The 20995-nt window shown below is 40.1% G+C and overlaps 1 protein-coding gene across 1 annotated transcript in view; it reads right to left on the bottom strand.

The window, feature by feature from the left end:
- Window positions 1–20995, bottom strand: part of LOC107076093 (NACHT, LRR and PYD domains-containing protein 3-like) — a 179222-nt gene that overhangs the window by 97239 nt on the left and 60988 nt on the right. Inside the window, exon 6 of the mRNA XM_069180091.1 lies at window positions 16823–16996. Coding sequence (XP_069036192.1) covers window positions 16823–16996 — 174 coding nt within the window. The remainder of the gene's footprint in view (window positions 1–16822; window positions 16997–20995) is intronic.

Here is a 20995-nt window from a genome sequence, read left to right as displayed (position 1 = left end):
TATTAATAAATGTGTGTGTGTTGCTGAGTTATTCCGCAAAGAATCATTTTGTGACTTACTGTTACAATTAATAATTGTCCCAGTAAATGCACAAAACCCCTACAACCAGCTCAATTTCTAAAACTTTTTTCTCATGTGCATTTTTGTATTTATTTACATCTCTAACACTTAAATGTCCTAAGTTTTCATTTACCATAATTCTTTAGATTGAATTTTAGTTTGAGCCTTAAAAAGCTTAAGGTTTCTCTATCTTTTTTTCTTGTCCTACAGAGCTCTTTAATTGTGAAGTTTCCAGCATGTTTACATTAATCTATGTACATTTTAAACTGTTATTACTAATTACCAAATTACTGTATTATGGCTTAATTCACCCTTTCCTGAACTTTTATGGCAAGCAGTGCTGGTGCGGTCTCTGGTGCAATCTTTTGCAGCTGAAATTTCACTGTTTAAAAGAATAAGAAATTAGATTGCTCATAAATCCAATCACTTATTCCCATGGTTCTCAAACTGTGGTATGTGTACCACTGCTGGTATGTGACGCGCCCCCAGGTGGTACGCCAGATGACCCTGGAAATTTGTTGTGTGCACTGACAAATTGGGTCAGGTTTTAATATTTTCTATTTTAATAAAAAGAGTTTCAAATACCCAGCCTACGTACTACGATACACTTTGCGCTTGTACTTGAGTGGACACAAGTGCTACTATGTGATTCTATACCATTGTATCGGAACGCATGTTATGAACGTAAGTTACCACTTGTATTTAAAAAAGTTATCTTCAGCAAATAGGGAGGTAGGAGAATGTGTGTGATTTTGGAACAATGCCAATCTTGTGAGCACAGGAAAGCGTAATAGATAACAGTAAAATATGTAAGGACTGTTCTAGGTTAATTTGAAAAATACACGAGCGTTTCTGTGTTTCGCTCCCATGCGCAAGAAATAAAACTTCTTTTAACTTCTGAGGCTGACTCCTGAAACAGAAAAGGGGGAAAATGCAAGCTCGCGGATTGCTAAAGCAGGTAAGCCCCACACTATTGGTGAAGAACTTTGTTTACTGTTGGCAAAAGAGCTGACAAATATTATGTGTGGAGATAAAGCTGCTAAACAGCTCGACCTGTTGCCCCTTTCGAATGACACTGTCACTTGTAGAATTATTGATATGGCGGTTGATGTCAAAAGTACGCTGATAGAGCTCATTAAGATGAGCAAATGCTTTTCAATGCAATTAGATGAGTCTGTAGATGCCATTGATTTGGCCAATTTGCTCGTTTACGTTAGATATGATTTTTAAGGCACGTCCCATGAGTACTTCTGTTCCGTAAGCCGCTACCAACAAAAACTACAGGAGAGCACATATTTCAGCTTCTGAATGAATTTATCAAAGAGAATGGCATCGACTGGAAAAAATGTCGGAGTTTGTACAGACCGTACTAGAGTGATGACAGGCAGACACAGCGGTGTAGTTGCACGAATTAGAGAGAGAGAGTGCTCCAGATATGAAGTGGACGCACCGCAGCATCCACTCCAAGGCCTTGGCTGTCAAGAAAATGCCAGAGGATTAAAAAAACTGTTAGACTCTGCTGTCAAAGTTGTGAATTGTATCAAGGCTCAACCAAGGAATTCACATCTGCTTTGCTCCACTAAACAGGCTCATCCCTCTCACTGAAATGGTAATTGCTCAGTGCTATTTTTATTATATGTGTATGTGAGTGTGTGCGCACATGCGTGTTCATGTTGGTCACTGAGATTTTCTGTGGTTCCTATGAGAAGAAGATTTAGTAGTTAAAGTAGGTGGTAGTTGGATGCTTTGGTTTGATCAGGGGTGGTACTTGGTCCAAAATGTTTGAGAACCACTAACTTACTCTATATTCTATATAACACAAAGTAATTGCTCTCTGAAAATGCGATTTTTCTTGTTTGTTCTGGAGACCTTGATTGATACTGTTCTATGATGTCAAAACCCATTTATTTTCTATTGGTATAGATGCAGCCATTCAAAGTGTGCGGCACAGACACGTACCGCTGGTAATTGGCTACGCCATCGTGTGTCATACCGCGGTACGTGATTGGTTGACCGACAGGGGCACTCGTGGTGCGTTGGTCGGTCGTAGAAAGATTTAAACGTCTTTACTGTGCCCGTTTTAGTATTGCATATTTATATGGAATTTTACCACTGAAGGGAAATCTTAGTAGCTGAGCATAAAAAGAGTAGGAGCATAACGCGTGTGAAGGCCATAAACAATATTAATTTTGGAACATAAACATACAGTATTACAGTATATGGCTGGTCTCAGTACTTTAAAGAAAAAATACACACCAGTATTTCATTTCTCCCTAAACATTTTAAGCATCGAAGTCTATTATATAATTATATTAATGTACTACAACACAATAGTACACGCTGTACAATGTCTGTTGATACTGTTTGTGTAGGGCTGTTTCACCACTCCTCATGTGACCATGCGGGTGGTACTGTGGTCTAGGTGCCTGACTAAATTTGTTCAAATCCAGCCAGCGCTGTGACTTTTATTTTAAAAAACATTTCTTTGAAAATAGAATAGCAATATTATGGACCATTAATTGACAATAAATATAGAAAAGCACATATTAAATTTGGGAAATTTGGTTTCTGTCAAAGCGATCTATCAAAGGGCAATGAAACCTATTACTTGATTCTTATGGACTCATTCTTACGTCTGGTCCTGCCAGGGATTGAAAAAAAAACATGCAATCGCGTAACTAAAGAAATAACAGTATACTGTACTGTTCTCCTGCCGGAGCCACAATTTTTCTTTTAACAAACATTTCTTTAAAAAAAATAGCAATGTTTTGGACAATTAATTGACTTTTTATATTTTTTAATATCACAACATGTTCGAATTTAAGTCATTTTTTAATAACAATGAATAGTTGTAAATTGTAAATACGACGTTTACATTGGCATTATTAATTTTTTCACTTGAGTGTATGGACGATTGTCAGCTGTCACTGAGAGCAGACCCCCCCTCTTAGGCTGTGCAAACGATCTTTTAGATTTTTATAGAGAAATGGAGGCTGTACAGTATGCGTTACAATATAAACATTTACTGTCAAACTTTAAATCCTAGTATCCAGTCTGCTGTCCTTCCTGTCCCTCTCTTTCCCTTGGGCTAAATATTTCCGGGTCTTGCACTCTGTCCTCGCTCAGCATTGATGGTCGGATGTCCTGAGACCCGCCTAGCACCTGTAACGAACAGTTCTTTCCGGACGCTATGCGGACGACACAGTCCGACGGAGTGGGGAAACACTAGGGAAACGTCATGCAGGAAAACGGGGCTGAAGACAGGGGGGCGTGTCCAAGGTGCGCTGGTGCACAGGGAGGTGTGGCCGAGGCGAACAATCCGAGAGTAGTCCTTAGGGAAAATCCAAAACGCAAGGGTAAGTCCAAAACCAGGAGATCCATCAGAGCAAGAATGAAAAAACCACGAAGGCTGGGTCGGAACCGGCGGACGGGGAATGGGGAACGGGAACAGAGGTTAAAACCTTAACGGGACCAGGCGCTTCCAGGTCCCGGACTCGCACGATACGGAAATCAGATGCAGAGCCCGGATGAGCGTCAGCGCCTGGCTTTTAAGGTGGGCTGGGAATAGGAAACAGGTGCACAGGATAAAGTCTCACGTGAAAGGGCTGGAGCACCCTTAAGGAGGGGGGACTATAATCATGACAGCACCAGGGCGCCCCACGTCCGCTCCCTGAGGGCATAGGTTTCTATACGGCATTCCTGAACTCTTTGCACTAATGAGCCCGGGCCCTTTTCCCGTCTCGCCGCTATGCATATGGGTCTTTTTCCGCTCTCCCGCTCCCCACGGTTAGTCCCTTTGGACGTCCGTGACAATATCTCCCCGTTTTACAAAATGACATGGTTGAAAACGTGTCTCTACCTAATGCGACTCAAACATGGAATGGTTAAAGATGGCGACAAGTCAGGGACCCAGAGGTGGGGGGTGAGTCTTTCCGCCTCCATAACATCAACAAGTTAAAAACAAATTGCGTCGAAAAGCCAGGCGTAACAATTGTTTCCTTTTTCTGATCACTCACTGTTTGGATACTCATCTCACCTGCCCTGTTCTTTGTTTCCTTGTTATTTGCTGATTATGCCTGCTGGGATTCACTCCTGCCCTCACACCTAAAGAAGACTATTTTACATTTCTATATGCAGTCAATAGTGCAATTAACCCTTGCTAATACATTTGCGGACTTTTGAAAGTCTGTGCTGTCCTTTGAAAGCGAGATGATCTGTGGTTCTTTGACAAAACAAGGCTCGCCAGATAATGTGAAAAAGACACAAATCGAAACATGTTTTATAGCTTTTAAAGTCGTGCAATGTGTAAGCAGGAACACATCATTATATCTTATATATGAAAAATACATAATATAGCTCCCAAACAAATGCAAACGTGTTTTTAATAAAATGTTTTTATTCATTCATAATCTAACTCGCATAACTCACATTCCCGAGTGGCCCCCACCCTGTCTAACAATTTTAGGAAGACTAAGGAAGGACTAAGGAAGTTGTCATCTGTTGTTGAAGCTCTGTGAGCTCGGTGACTTTGAGACCACTTGTTATCCCAGGTTATTTAAATCACCACAATTCAAATAGAGAAAAAAGAGCTGACTGACAAGATTTAAGATGTGGCTGTCAATGTTAGATTAAAAAAAACACATTGGCTGACGTTAGTTACATTGCTTGAAAAATAATTTTATTTCGAGAGACTGGATAAGTAATTTAAGTGTTTTTTTAACTTCCTGAAAAACAAGTAATAATTTAACAATATGTGCAAATGATATGTCACTGTTGTGAATGTCTGTAGAGTGTATCTTATTTGCCTGTCCGGACTGGTGGAGCTCATCCAGCTGTGTCTGGATATCTTGGTCAAATATTTGGCTAGTGTGTATTGTCTGTTTAGTGTTCTGTAGCATTCCACATGGCTGGACAGCTTGTTCCCCCCTCCCTCCCCTCTCTGTGTACAGTAGAGCCTCCTTTCCTGGCTGCTGGAGCTCATACAGCTGTGTCTGGAGAGAATCCAGGGTATCAGCTCAACCACACGGCTGGGCACCTTGTTCTCCCCTCCCGCCCCTCTCTGTGTACAGTAGAGCCTCCTGTCCTGACTGGTGGAGCTCATACAGCTGTGTCTGGAGAGAATCAGCTTGTGAGCACTCTGTGATTAAATTAATTCTCATTATATTATCATTCCCACTGTGCATAACAAGGAAGATTAATAAACACAGGGTTGTTTAATGACAATCTATTGTATATCTCATGGCTAAATAGTCAAGTCTAGCCAAAAGAGAAAACATTGACTTTATTTAAACCCAAGCAAAAGTATTAATGGTTTTTAATTACCATACTTTTATGGTACATGACTTTGCTAAAATGTGTTTAAAAATAAAAACAATTGCAATTGGCACGCCTGTAGCTTTTTCACGAAACCTCCTAGGGTAACGAAATTCTTGTGTTGTACAGCTTTTCAGCTAAATATTTTTAGATTTCTTTAGTTCTAAGATTGACAACATCCGGCATCACATTCTCTCCACTACGGATATAATTTCCATACCTCCTTTCTCCTCATCCAACTTCTCTGGTTCCCGTCTCTCCAGCTTCTCTCTTCTTGACTCAGCATCCCTAAACAAACTAGTTACGCGCATGAAACCCACCACATCTATTTTAGATCCCATTCCCACCACTTTATTCCAGTCCTGTTTCTCTTCTCTCTGTCCCATTGTCCTCAATATAATACACGAATCCTTGAGAACCGGCATTGTACCAACGGTCCTCAAAACTGCCGCTATTACCCCAGTGCCAAAGAAGCCTAACATGGCTCTCGACAATCTTAACAACTTTCGCCCCATCTCCAACTTACCATTTCTCTCTAAAATTCTAGAACGTGCTGTCACACTTCAGTTACATAACCACCTCATGACAAACAACCTTTTCGAACCCCTCCAATCTGGCTTCCGTCAACTTCACAGCACAGAAACCGCCCTAGTCAAAGTCACCAACGATCTCCTAATAGCTTCTGATTCTGGTTCTCTTTCCATACTCATCCTTCTTGATCTCAGTGCTGCCTTTGACACTGTTGACCATAACATCTTGCTTTCTCGTCTCGAGACTGTGTTTGGAGTCTCTGACACTGCCCTCAAATGGTTTAAGTCTTACCTCACTGATCGCTGTCACTTTGTCTCTCTCAATGGGTACAGGTCTGAAATCGGTCTTGTCAAGTCTGGTGTCCCCCAGGGCTCAATACTGGGCCCCTTGCTCTTCAGCATTTACATGTTCCCACTTGGTCAGCTTTTAAGATCACATGGCCTCAGCTTTCATTTTTACGCTGACGATACTCAAATATACATCCAAACCAAACCCGACACTGACGTGGCTGTCTCTATTCTATCTAACTGCATCTCTGACATAAAAATTTGGATGACTCAAAACTTCCTCCATCTTAACTGTGACAAGACTGAAGTCATGCTTATTGGTACCCCCCATCAACTTCGTAAAGCCAGTCCTGTAACCCTGTCTGTAGATGGCTCTGTACTAGAGCTTCAATATAAATTGAAAAACCTTGGGGTTATATTCGATTCTGGCTTAACATTCGACCCACATGTACAGCATACTGTCAAAACATCTTTTTTTCACCTTAGAAATATCGCAAGACTACGCCCTATGCTATCATTAACTGTGGCTGAAAAGCTGATCAACATATTTGTATTCTCCCGAATTGACTACTGCAATGCTCTGCTCCCTGGTGTATCTAAATCTACTCTGAACAAGCTGCAGTATGTCCAAAATTCAGCAGCCCGAATCCTGACCAGGTCTAGTACAAGTGTTCACATTACTCCTATCCTGGAGTCCTTGCACTGGCTTCCGGTCAAATTCCGCGTAGACTTTAAAATCCTCATGCTCACCTACAAGGCTTTACATGGCTTGGCACCTCAATACCTGTCTGAACTTTTATCGCCCTACTCCCCACCTCGCAACCTCCGCTCTTCAAATTCTGCCCTCCTTACTGTCCCCCAAGCCCGTCTACATTGTATGGGCGACAGGGCCTTCTCCTGCTATGCCCCCAAGCTCTGGAACTCTTTGCCCAAGGATATTCGAGAGTCACCATCTCTAAACTCCTTCAAATCCAGACTCAAAACCTTCTTCTTCAGAAAAGCCTTTACTTAACTGGTTCCATTCTTCACCCCTCTGCTCTTCTTAATACCATCTTCCACGGTCTCCTCTATTTTTATTGTTGTATTGTTGTAATTATAATTGTGTCCTGTCTTGTGAAATTTTCTTATTTATTGTTGTAGTCTTCCTATTTATTGTTATTGTCATCCTGTAAAGCGCTTTGAGAAGCCACCTTTAAAGGCGCTATATAAAATAAAGTTTATTATTATTATTATTATTATAAATATACAGTATTTATCGCTTACGCCTGAAATTGGAGCTGCTCGCCGCACGGTGAATAGCGACTAATAAGCAGTGAAAACATTTGTCTGTCTTTCTGTGGGGAGAAGGGAATCTGATCTGATCTGCAATCACTGGAAGACCTGCCCCCTTCTACTTTGAAAATACCTGTGAAACCGGTTTAATTCGTCACAGCCAGCACTCCCGCAGAGAGTGATGAAAACCGTGCTGGGCCACTCCTATGTGGCATTTTAGTTATGGAGGCGGAAACACGCACCCCCAACCTCTGGGTGCCTGACTTGTCGCCATCTTTAACCATTCCGTGTTCGAGTCGCAGTAGGTAGAGACACGGAAGTTCATTCCAGCTACAATACATATATATTTTTGTAGTAAGAGGGAGCAAAACACCAGTATTTACTGCTAATAATTAGTGTACGATTTAAAGTTGAAATTCTGAGCCGAAATATAAAGTTAAAATCTCGACAAACGAAGCAATGTAGGAAATGCGCACACAGAAATACACAGAAAATAAATCCGTTCTGACATCTCAAATCAGTTTCGATCAAGGTCTCCAAAACGAACAAGAAAAAGAGCATTTTCAGAGAGCAATTACGCTGTGTTTATGTAGAATAAGTGATTAGATTTATGAGCTTATTATGTTAAAACAGTGAAACAGCTGCAAAAGATCAAGGTAGCTTTTACGTTGCATTGTGCATTGTGCTGCTGTAATACAGTTTAAAATAATTAAAAGTCTAAACAGTATCAGCTTTATTTATGGGTGTTTGTGCATGAACACAGTTACAGTATACTGTTATTTCTTTAGATACGCGATTGCATGTTTTTTTTTCAATCCCTGGCAGGACCAGGCGTAAGAATGAGTCCATAAGAATCAAGTAATAGGTTTCATTGCGCTTTGATAGATCGCTTTGACAGAAACCAAATTTCCCAAATTTAATATGTGCTTTTCTATATTTATTGTCAATTAATGGTCCATAATATTGCTATTCTATTTTTTCAAAGAAAAGTTTGTTAAAATAAAAGTCACAGCGCTGGCTGGATTTGAACAAATCTATTCGGGCACCTAGACCACAGTACCACCCGCAAGGTTACATGAGAAGTGGTGAAACAGCCCTACACAAACAGTATCAACAGACATTGTACAGCATATACTATTCTTGTGTATATAATTATATCGTTATTAATTTCTTTAGATACGTGATTCCATATTATATTCCCTATTAATCAAATTCTAAAAGTATGCTTGTTGACTCCTGTATCGAGCGTATTCACAGAAAAGCTTAAAACTACCATTTTTTATACACGTTATTTCACGTTAGTTAAAGACTGCGATGCTTAAAATGTATAGGGAGAAATGGAATACTGGTGTGTATTTTTTCTTTAAAGTACTGAGATCAGCTATATACTGTAATACTGTATGTTTATGTTCCAAAATTAATATTGTTTATGGCCTTCACACGTTATGCTCCTATTCTTTTTATGCTCATCTACTAAGATTTCCCTTCAGTGGTAAAATTCCATATAAATATTCAATACTTAAACGGGCACAGTAAAGACATTAAATATATATATATACTGTATACAGTACAGTTTTGCATACAGTAATATGTTTATGTTCCTAAATCAATATCTTTAATGAGCATGTGAAAGCCATGGTGAATCTGAGATTCTAAAAAATTACTCTTGTGACTGGAGACTCCGTTTCCAGATCACCTGGCACTCGAGAGGTAGCCACATGAACACATACACACACACATATGCAAACATTCTACTATCAAAACAAAGGCGATAACACTGGTTTCCTACAAAAACAAACTAGTCTGGAATTAGGGGATAGCTTTGCTTGCTCTGTGGGTGCACACACAGAGTAAAGTAAGCTTGTTCCGGTATTATCAAAATTAATCATTAACTCAAGCCAAACACTTGTTTTAGAAGTGAAATTAACTGAATTGGTACTCAACTCACGCATCTCAAATAAATAAGCTATTTTGATTTCTCACCTGTATAATGGTTTCTCCCGCAAACCCGTAGGACCCAAATTTTGGCATGGCAACAGGGGCTGGCTTAGTAGTGCCTGTTTCAAGAATGCGCATGCATGTATTGATTTGTATGAAGGTACCGTTAAAAGGGGGTAGTATTTTCTAAAATAACAGTTATGTATGTAATGGAGTATGATATTGTATTTTTGGTAATAATATGTTCATTGTTTAGTTGTATATTTAATGTAGAAATGTGTATATCAGAATTCTGATTATTATTTTGTCAAATTATTTTTTGTGCTTTATAATGGAATGTTCTAGGGGGAGGAGTTTAACCTAGAAAAGGAGCTCTTCAAGTTAGGAGGGGGGAGTTAGGAGAAGGTGGATTGTGGGGTAGAATTGGATCTGCCTGCAACAACCTAGTGTTTTTTTTTTTGTACAGTAATTAATGTATCTATTTCATATTATAGCTTTGTGTTGTTGTTTTTTTTTTTTTGGTTAGTTTGTGATTTTCACTTAGTTTTTTTGGGTGTGGACTTTGGGAACATAGTTCCTCATAAAAAAACACCATTGCACATCTTTGCAATTGTGGCTGTGCCATCGTTATTGTAATCTTCTATCTACGCCTCCAAACTCTGCAAGGAGGAGATTGTGACAACTGCACTTTGCAGGATTGGAAACAAATGCGTGATTGGATCAACGAAATGCTGTGGTGTTACTTTTACAAAGACGGTCAATGAAAAAAAGAATGTGGACCCGGGCAAAACTTTGAGTTTACAGCTTGTCCAAGGTCATTCATTATAAATACTATTAGTAATATCTTCGGTAAAGACTTTGATGGCGACAGCTCAAACATGAGAGGTTGACCTTTATTAGCTCCACCTTGCGGAAATTCCGGATACTATTATTTTACCTGCGTTATCATGTGGTATCATATGGATCTATTCGAGAATATACGGTATTAATACCGTAACTTGCGGTATACCGCGTCAAGCGCACCGCACAATAATGTGGTATCGCCTGCTTGTTTTGAATGGCTGCATCTGTATTTCTGCTCCAGAAAAATTGTGCATTTCCAACATTACTCTGTATGTTGAGATTTTAACTTTATATTTAAGCTAAAATTTAAACTGTAAATCTTATCTAATTGCTAACAGTAAATACTGATGTTTTACTCCCCTTTACCACAAATATGTATTTGTATTGTAACCGGGATTCACTTTTTTTTCTGTCTGTGTTTCTCCTTACTCTCTCTCACCCACTGCGATTCGGACACAGAATGGTAAAAGATGGCAACAAGTCAGGCAGCCAGAGGGAAGGTGGGTCGTCTTCCTGCCTCCATAACTACATGTCCAAATAGGAGTGGCTTAAGTGACATAGAGAGTCATGTAACTGACAGTTTGAGGTACCATTTCATGTAAATTTCACTTTGTTGCTGATAGGTGAAGCTTCCCAAACTCAGGCCCAAAGTCATGTGACTGATTTTTCTCTGTTTCATTGACTAACCTCAAAGATCACAAGCACCACCATTTTAAATGGGATGTGTAGTTCTTAGTTCAGTTTGAATTTTAACTGTATGTGCTGGCTTCGTATTTGGCCAGGGCTTTAAAGAGAGGGAGCACCAAAAATATTTGGAGCCATCTCCACTTTAAAGGTACCCTCCTCGTGGAAGAATTTTCACTTGAAATGTTTGCCCAGCCTACTAGAGGAATTCAAGAGAGATCCTGATCTTCACCAGCCCCTCAAACACTCTACAGACCCTCCACCTGAGACTGTGTTTATCCTGCTCTCGTAGAAGAGGAGTTGGGTCTGGCCCAGCAGAAAGTGCACTGGGTACAATTCTCTTCTTCCTGACATAACTCACCTTGAACACAACAGCAGGGCTGCTGAAGGCCAGACTAAGGTTAGAGAAGAGACTCATCATGGGAGTCAGGGAGCAGGTACTGTAGCAGTGAAAGTGAACCTGTTTCTCTGCAAAGAAGTGTAACGATAACCAGAAGTATAACATTAAATTCATACAGTATATATGATATGGGATGACCTAAGTTCTTAATTTGACCGATGTTGTGGCCCACTTCAGTCAATTGCACAAAAAAATAAACTTTTAATTTGGCAGTGGCTCCTCCTGAAACAGCCATGAATCAATCTGTGAAGATATTAGGCTTTTCAGGAATTTCAACTGTAATTCTAACAGTGATCACAAGATGACTTCACAAGGTTTCTGTGCCCAGTTTTTCACTTTACCGTGCAGTTTATTACAACCAACAAATAACCTCCTTACTTTCTGTAACTTAAATATTAATTTAAGGTATTCACTGAGTCTCTTAAACCAAAAGAAACAAAATCATTGGTACGCTTGTCTAAAGGAATATAGATTGAGTCCTCACTACAATAAATCAAGCGAGAATAATGTGTATCCTGTGTGCACTGTTCTCAGCTGTAAATCATCAGGTTTACTCGCAGCCTCTGATGATCGAGAAACTTGCTGCCTCTTCACTGCTTTCCGCAGATCCCGAATGTTTTGAGAATGAAAGTGGATGCCTTGCATGATGTTCAACCTCTCCGGATGTTTTATCAATCCCAATCCAGTCCCTTCTGTTTCTCTCTTTTCCCGATAATCTCTCCTCTTTTCCTCCGCTTGTTCATTACATTTAAACTCACCCCTCTGAGCTCACTAGCCAATCCGTATACTCCGGATCTTTCCACAGTGCTGGCGAGATACACACTCTCTTTTTTTTCTCTCGGGTCACATAGCCTTGGAGCCCCTCCAATTCAATGAGCACAATACATGTTTATTTATCCTGGTTGAACTACAATGTAACTTGCATTTCACCTGAACATGTTTACATTAACATTATATTCACATATTGTACTGTACTAAAACAACAAAAAATCCATATTAAAACTGTTTACATAAATTCACACAGGATTGCAGAAGGGACAGACAGACTCTGCTGGATCTAAAACAGACACAAACTACTTGACAACAATGGTAGTGCACAAGACTCCCCACTGTGAGTTGTCAGCTTTGGACAATGCGGGGTGTTTGGAGTGTGGGGTCCACCGGCTAACTGTCTGATATCTCCGAAGAAGACAAAGTGCCTGTGTTGAATTAATACATGGGTGAAATATTGGTTTAAATATTTTAGGAATGATTGATAAAGCTCTGCATGATAAGAACAAAAATTCAAGTTAGAGAGAGAAAAGTTGTGCGCCTCTGCCTATTAAGCTTTCGACACGGTTTTATGACGAACAATTTAATCAGCCACTTGAACTTTTAATGCAGGGCTCTCAATTAGAGACGTCAGTGGTTCAGATGAAAAAAAAATTACACACAGCTGTCCGGGCTGAAAGTTAGAGGGCTGTAATTGATGGTATCTTGGCCCCCTAGTGGTGACCAGCGGTAGGACATTAATTGTTCTCCGCCGTGTCACAGAGAGAAATCTGTACAGGCTTTCCCAGGAAGGCAGTATCCCCACACATGTTTCCAGGGAGTGTCAGGGAGAGACGGCAGCTGAGAAAGGTGCACAGCCTGTACAGAGCTTTCCCCTCAGCTGTGGCCAGAGATCATTCCTCTAAAGTATGAGACTATTTCAGTTCCCAGCAGGCCAGGGAAAACAGGGAGCATATCACGGAGATGACCCTATATTAACAGCATTCCCCGAGATGAAGTGCACACAGAATCTTACATGAATATCTGCCTGTACACTGCAGGGAATACAGTCCCAAAGTAGCTCACATCCAGTCCACACAGCACCAGCAGCCTGGGTCCATGTCTAGCAGGTGTTGTAACTGGGGGACAATGGCTCAGACCAGTCTGCTGGTGAAGAATAAGAAGTGGCCCAGTTCTGTGTCCATTCTAGTATTGTGGCTATTGGGTTGTTTAAGAGGGGAGACACAGGGGGACATAGTGGTTAACATGGCTGTATCGCAGTGCCAGGACCCTGGTTCAGCTCCGGACCTGGGGAGATATTTGTGTGAAGTTTGTATGTTCTCTCTGTGTTCTCATTTGTTTCCTCTGTCGAACCCCTGATGGACTGACAACCAGTCCATGCTCCTGTGTTGGGCCCATTGCTTGCTAGCATAGGCTCTGGCTCACTCATGACCCTGAGTTAGAAACAGTGGAGTCCAGGACAGACTGGGTGTCTCCTGCTCTCTACACACACAGAGAGCACCACTCCTCTAGCAGACTGAGGAGGAAAGGAGGCAGTGGGGACAGGTCAACCCCACAGGTGATCAGTAGAAAGAGGACCAGGGCGAGTTTGAGGTCTCCTGCGCTCAATTCTGCAGGACACAAGGCCAGGCCATGAGCAGTTGATGACAACAGTTGAGAGTCCTCTAGGGTTTCTCACAGTGCCTGACATCCCAGCCATGACCATGATGTCATCAGTGTACTCCAAGTCCCGGATAGTAGAATCAGGACAGCCCGGGATGTAAAGCTCCATGCTGACCTAGCGCAGGCTTCTATTATAGACTGTATACTTCTACTACATAATCACTTTTTGAATTCTAGAGGTATTATAAAATATTTGAGAGGACAGCATTCCAGGTGGAAAATGACTATTTGGCTGGTAGTCTTATCATGCTAAACTAAACTGTATCCTTAAACACAAATAATGAAAACTGAAATTAATACATTCTGGGTCCAGATAAGGCATTTGACAGGGTACTATAGCCTTTTGTATTTGATACTTGTAGGATTTTCATAATGGTTTTATTGTTTGGCTACATGTAATGTAAAAACAACCAAATGCACAGGAACAGGCTCATGGTATTCTGTCAGAGAGCTTTAATTCATAGAGGGGAACAAGGCTAGGAGATACTTGTCACCACTGATTTATTCTCTCAGAGTATAAGACAACAAAAGGATACAGAGGAAGGTGATATAGCAGGAGAACACACAATCAGGCTCTTTATAAAGATGATGTTGTTATATTCAGCAGAAATTCAACATCTCTTCCTGTTCTCACAGATGGAATCACAGACGACAGCAACTTTTCAGAATAGGAATTAAACAAAGAAAATTCTGAAGCAATGTTATTGGGAAATCTATATCCATGGAGACAAAAAAATACATTCAATTTACGATAGGATTGGGATAAGATTAAATGTTATTGCAGATTAAATTGCAGTACCCAGAACCCTAGAAAACATTAAAATGTAACTAAAAGGTGGTAGAAAATCAGCTGAAGCCAGACTTCAATAGATGGAAATTGATGCCTCTCTAGCTCTTGGGAAGGACTGAGACAACAAGATTGAATGTACTGTACTTCCAGGATTTCTGTCTTGTTCCAGACCTTCCTTATGCCTCTAAATGACCACTGCTAAAACATCTTTTTAATGTGGTTTAAAGTAAGGGACTAATGCTAATTCTCTCAATCTCTCGAAAAGTCTATTCCTTTCTACAGTATATTTTTTTCATAATACTGTAATGTGATTACTGTATTAAAATTGCAGAAATTATTTATTTTCACAATGCTTCAAGTTAAATTAAGTATAAAACAAGGTTTCAAGTGAGATGAATACCTCTTCACCATTTTGCTGGGGAGCTGTTACTCAGGTAGTTGAAGCTTTAAGCTGAGCTGCACAGAAATAGGACTGTAGATTAATAATAATAATAATAATTGCTTTTCTGGACACTCCACTCAAAGCACTTTACAGTTAATGTTGACTCCTCTCCACCACCACCAATGTGCAGCATCCACCTGGATGATGCAACAGCAGCCATAGTGCACCTGAACACTCACCCCACATCAGCTATCAGTTGGGAGGAGAGCAGTGCAATGAAGCTAATTCATAGATGGGGATTATTAGGAGGCCATGATTTGTAAGGGCCAATGGGAAATTTGGCTAGGAGACCAGGGTTACACCCTTACTCTTTTCAAGAGATGCCCAGGGATTTTTAATAACCACAGAGTGTCAGGACCTCCATTTTACATCTCCTCCGAAGGACAGCGCCTGTTTAAAGTACAGTGTCCCCGTCACTATACTGGGGCATTAGGACCCACATGGACCACAGGGTGAGCACCCCCTGCTGGCCCCACTAACACCTCTTCTAGCAGCTACCTTAGTTTTTCCCAGGAGATCTCCCACCAGGTACTGACCAGGCTCACACCTGCTAAGTTTCAGTGAATTGCCATTTGTGAATTGCAGAGTGATATGGCTGCTGGCGATCTGTGAGAGATTTGGGAGAGTTTGAGTGGTGTAGGTTTTACCTGAGATTTTCTTCCCTACCAAATAAAATTAGAGAAATTTGACTTTATATGACATTACAGGGATATGTTTACACTATCACTTAATTGACAAGGAAGGCAGTGTGGCATTTGAACACCATCAGTATCACTTTTATTAATCAATTACCCAATTCAAGGTCACAGTTACCCAGAGCCTGTCCCAGGAAGCACTGAACACAAGGCAGGACTGAACCCTGGACAGGATGCCAGTCTATCAAAGGGCACACACTCACACCAGTGCCAGCTTTCCCAGAAGTCTATTAACCTGCCAGCATGTTTGTGGACGGTGGGAAAAAACTGGATCACCAGACATACTTGGGGAGAACATACAAACTCCATACAGATAATACCCCAGGTCTGGGTTGAACCCAGTGATATATCTCCTGCAATTAGCTGATTAACACAGTAAGAGACACACCGATTAAGAGATTAACACATTGATCACAGAAAGAAATCACAGAAGGAATGCAAGAGTTAATAGTACCATTCAAATGAGAAAAAGGACGTTGGCACTTCCATAGCAATTGAAGAATTTAAAACCATTCAAATCTGTATAAATTCAGCAATTCACATTAATGGATAGAGTACAAGTAAAAAGTTCATATTCAATACTGGAAGAAAGACAAACTGCAATCCAAATATGATAAATTTAGGAGCACAAACTGTTGGAAGAATGGAACACCAGACATAAAATAAACTGGCGAAAGAGTATTGAAGACAAATAGGGAAAAACACCAGATGAACGGCCTTCAGAGGCAGAAAGATACTTGTTTGGAACTGTAAGAACTGCAGTCATTAAATAAATAACTAGAAACTGGTTAAAGTTGGACTGACCTTGTGTTCAAATGAAGAAGGATTCTATGAATGAAATCTCATGAAGAACATTACCAACAGAATTATAAATCAACAACAACATATACATATGTGTAAAAAATCTGGCAAAATGGAAAGTCTCTCAGTAATGAGATATTAACAAAGAAGCCAGAAACAAGAACTTGTGTAAAATTGCGTAGCAGTCTTTTGTCCTTCTATATGCCCTCCTTCCATTTTGTTTTGTACTTCTTAGATGTTAAATTTTTGATGCATGTGAAAAAGCTAATTTTGTCTTTCTCAGAATATCTACATAAAACAATAAAAACAAAGAAATCTCCAGTGTTTACTTACTCCAGTGTTGTTAATTTACAGTTGGGATCCCTCAGAGCTGCAGACAGCAGTTTCACTCCTGAATCCCCCAGGTTATTCTTACTCAGATTCAGCTCTCTCAGACTGGAGTGTTGAGACTGAAGAGCAGAGGCCAGATCTTCACAACATCTCTCTGTTAGGTTACAGTCCCTCATCCTGCAGACAACAAGACAGGAGAACAGCTGAACATCTGCACAGCTCTTCCACATCTTTCTTTCCAAGTCTTCAATACAACACCAAGCTCAGCAGCAATATACAACTTCATGTCATTATCCATCTCAGAGTGTCCATTGATGAGGATGATGAAGATAACAGCTGCTTCAAAATTTGGGTTCCAGGAGGAAGAAGAAAGATGAGAAGAAATTCTCAGGAAGGGGGACAGTGGGAAACAGGGAGACACACGGAGCTACAGTGACTGGAAATGGGAAACAGAAATAGAAAGACTTTGACTTTTAACCATAATAAAAATTGCTTCACATTTATTATCATATTTTATTATGATGTCATCTTCTTATAGTTATTTTAGTTAGTTACAGTGTTGTTGTTTTTCTTCAAATGGTTTATTAATCCCAAATGTAAATGACCAATACTGGAGTAAGTGAACCGGAGATTTTGATGTTTGTAGATATTTTGAGAAAAATAACTTTCCCATTTAAAGAAAATAAACCATTTGAAGAAAGAAAACAGGGTTTAACTATAGCACCACAAAAAAATAATAATTATATTAAGCAATAACAAGTATACATTCAACCCCTATACAACCCCCCTTAAAGAATAAAGAAATTGATCATGAAACTTAATAAATGTCATCCCTCGCAAAACTACACAACACTGCACACGTTTTACACATGAAAGACTCTCTACACAGACTCCCACATGTAACATGGTCAAAACACACCAACACCTTCAAACAAGAGCCTACAGTTTTACTGGAGGAATTCTAGAGACATCCTGCTCTTCACCAACCCCTCAAACACTCTTCTCCTCCATAGACCCTCCACCTGAGACTGTGTTTATCCTGCTTTTGTAGAAGAGGAGTTGGGCCTGGCCCAGCAGAAAGTGCACTGGGTACAATTCTCTTCTTATTGACATAACTCACCCTCAACACAACAGCAGGGCTGCTGAAGCCAAGACTAAGTTAAGAGAAGAGACTCAACATGGGAGTCAGACAGGTTCAGGTGCTATAGCAGTGAAAGTGTACCTGAATATCAGCACAGAAGTGAAATCATAATTAGAGGTATAACATTAAATTCATACAGTATATAATACATGGGATCACCTAGGTTCTTGATGTAGCCGATGTTGTGGCCCACTTCAGTCAATTGCACAAAAAAAGAAACTTCTAATTTGGCGGTGCCTCCACCAGAAACAGCCCTCAATTTGTGACTATATTAGACTTTTCAGAAATTTCAACTGTAATTCTACCAGTGATCACAAGATGACTTCACAACATTTGTGTGCAACGTTTTACCCTTTACTGTGCAGGATATTACAATGAACAAATAACCTCTAAATAATTACCTTTTTTGTCATTTAAACTTCAAAAACACATATAAACCATGTTATACTGTGAAATTTCTCAAACTCAACATCATATTTTGTAGTAGCTGTAGGTTATCCTGACCTGAAGATCCAAGGTCATTTGACCCGGGAACCAAATATGTTAGTTATCCACCTACTGTATTTTTGTTATTCTTGTTGTAAGCAAGGAGACTGTACTGCCCTTTGCAAAGTTGTTGTAAACTATTCTTTAAATTACAGTAAAGAGTGTTGGTTCCTTAAATCGTGCTTATTGAAAGTTGCAACATATAAAACTAAACATTAGAGCAACAACAAACAAAAGAAAATACTATAAAAAGAAATGCACTGAGTCTCTTCGTTGGTGAGCTTGTTGAGAGGAGAGATGATGAATTCCCAAAATGTAATGATTTCACTAAAATGTTTTTCTATTTTTTTGAAGAAATGGTTTGTTAATACAGTATGGTTAAGGAAAATTCAGAAAAAAGAGTTTTGTCCACCATAAGGCAGTACAATAGATTGAGGCCTGAGAACAATAAATCAAACGGTCTGGTGAGAATAATCTGTATCCTGTGTCCACTGTTCTCAGCTGTAAATCATTAGGTTAACTTGCAGCCTCTGATGAGAGAAACCCGCTGCCTCTTCACTGCGCACCACAGAGCCCGAGTGTTTTGAGAATGAATGTGGATGCCTCGCACTATGTTCAATCTACCCAGACATTTTTCCAATCCTAATCTAGTCCCTTCTTTTTCTCTCTTTTCCTAATAATCTCTCCCCTTTTCCTCCTGTCTATTGAATTTAAACTCGCCCCACTCCGAGCTCACTAGTCGATCAATATACTCCGGATCTTTCCATAGTGCTGTCATGATACTCGCTCTCCAGGTTTTTACTCTTGGGACACATAGTCTCAGACCCCCTCCAGTTCAATGAGCACAGGACATGTTTAACAAGGTTGAACTACAATATAACTTGCATTTCACCTGAACATGTTTACATTAACATTATATTCACATACTGTACTAAAACAACAAAAACACACATTAAAACTACATAAATTCACACAGGGCTGCAGAAGAAACAGACAGACTCTGCTGGATCCAAAACAGACACAAACTACTTGACAACAATGGTAGCGCACAAGACGCCCCACTGCGGGTTGTCAGCCTTTCAGTGAGATGAGACAATGCGGGGTATTGGGGAGTGTGCAGTCCAATAGTTTGCTATCTGATATCTCCGAAGAAGACAAAGTGCCGGTGTTAAATCAATAAGTGGGTGAGGTAATCGTTTAAATATTTTAGGAGTGAGCGATAAAGCACGGTCCAGAAAAATAAGAACATTTTTTCTCTAGTTATAATAATAATAATAATAATAATAATAATAATAATAATAATAATAATAATTGCTTACACTTATATAGCACTTTTCTGGACACTCCACTCAAAGCGTTTTACAGTTAATGGGGACTCCCCTCCACCACCACCAATGTGCAGCATCCACCTGGATCAGGAATCAGGGTATGGAGCTTTCGGCGAGGCTCTATGAGGCACCATTTAGTCAGTCAAATGACCATTTAATACACGTCTCTCAATTAGGGACATCAGAGGTTCAGAAGTGAAAATTATTTTCATGCAGCTGTCAGGGATGAAAGTTAGAGGGCTGTAATTGCTGGTATTTTGGGCTCTAGTGGTGACCAGCAATAGGACATTAATTCTTCCCTGCAGTGTCACAAGGATAAATCTGTACAGGCTTTCCCAGGCAGGCTGTTTCCCTACACAATTCAATTCAGTTTTATTTGCATATCGCTTTTTACAATGGACATTGTCACAAAACTGCTTTATAGATTTCCGGGCCTAAACATAAGTTACCAGGGAAACAGATGATGACAGACATCAATGCACAGCTTGTTCAGAGCTTTCCCCTCAGGTGTGTCCAGAGACCATTATTCTAACCTAAGAGACTACTACAGGTTCCAGCAGGCCAGGAAAAAAAGAAGGCACATCAGGGACATCACATCAGATCCTACATTATCAGAAACTCACACGCATCTGATGTGAAGCAAGACTTCAACAGATGGAAATCGATGCCTCTCTCATTCTTGAGAAGGATGAAGACAGCAAGAATTAATGTACTTCCAGGATTTCTGTCTTGTTCCATACCTTCCTAATGCCCCTCAATGACCATTGCTAAAACGTCTATTTTATATGGTTTAAAGTCAGGGTCCCATGCTATTTCTCTCAACCCCTCAAAATGACTCTACCTTTCTATAGTTTTTTATAATACAAACTATTTTCTAAGTGATTAATGTATTTAAATTGCAGAATTAATTTTTATAATGCTTTGAGTTATATTAGGTGTAAAACATAATAATATCACCATTTTGCTGGGGAGCTGTCACTCAGGTGTTAGGAATCCCTGGTGAGAAGATACACGGATCCTGTGCAGACGCAGGCACGGGTGATAGATGAGGCAGGCGAACAAACCAAAACCAGAGGCAAGGTCGTAGTCAAAAGGCGAAAGGCAAGTCGTAATCCAGGAAGTTCTCCGGTAGCAGACAGTCCGAGGCGAGAGGCGAGGTGCAAAGTCGAAAAGGCAGAAGGGGAATCCAAAATCCAGAATAAACGAGGTACGGGGAAAAAC

Source organism: Lepisosteus oculatus, chromosome 18 (assembly GCF_040954835.1).
Source record: "Lepisosteus oculatus isolate fLepOcu1 chromosome 18, fLepOcu1.hap2, whole genome shotgun sequence".
Taxonomy (NCBI): domain Eukaryota; kingdom Metazoa; phylum Chordata; class Actinopteri; order Semionotiformes; family Lepisosteidae; genus Lepisosteus; species Lepisosteus oculatus.
Note: the sequence above shows the minus strand (reverse complement) of the source record. Positions and strands in the feature narration are given on the sequence as shown.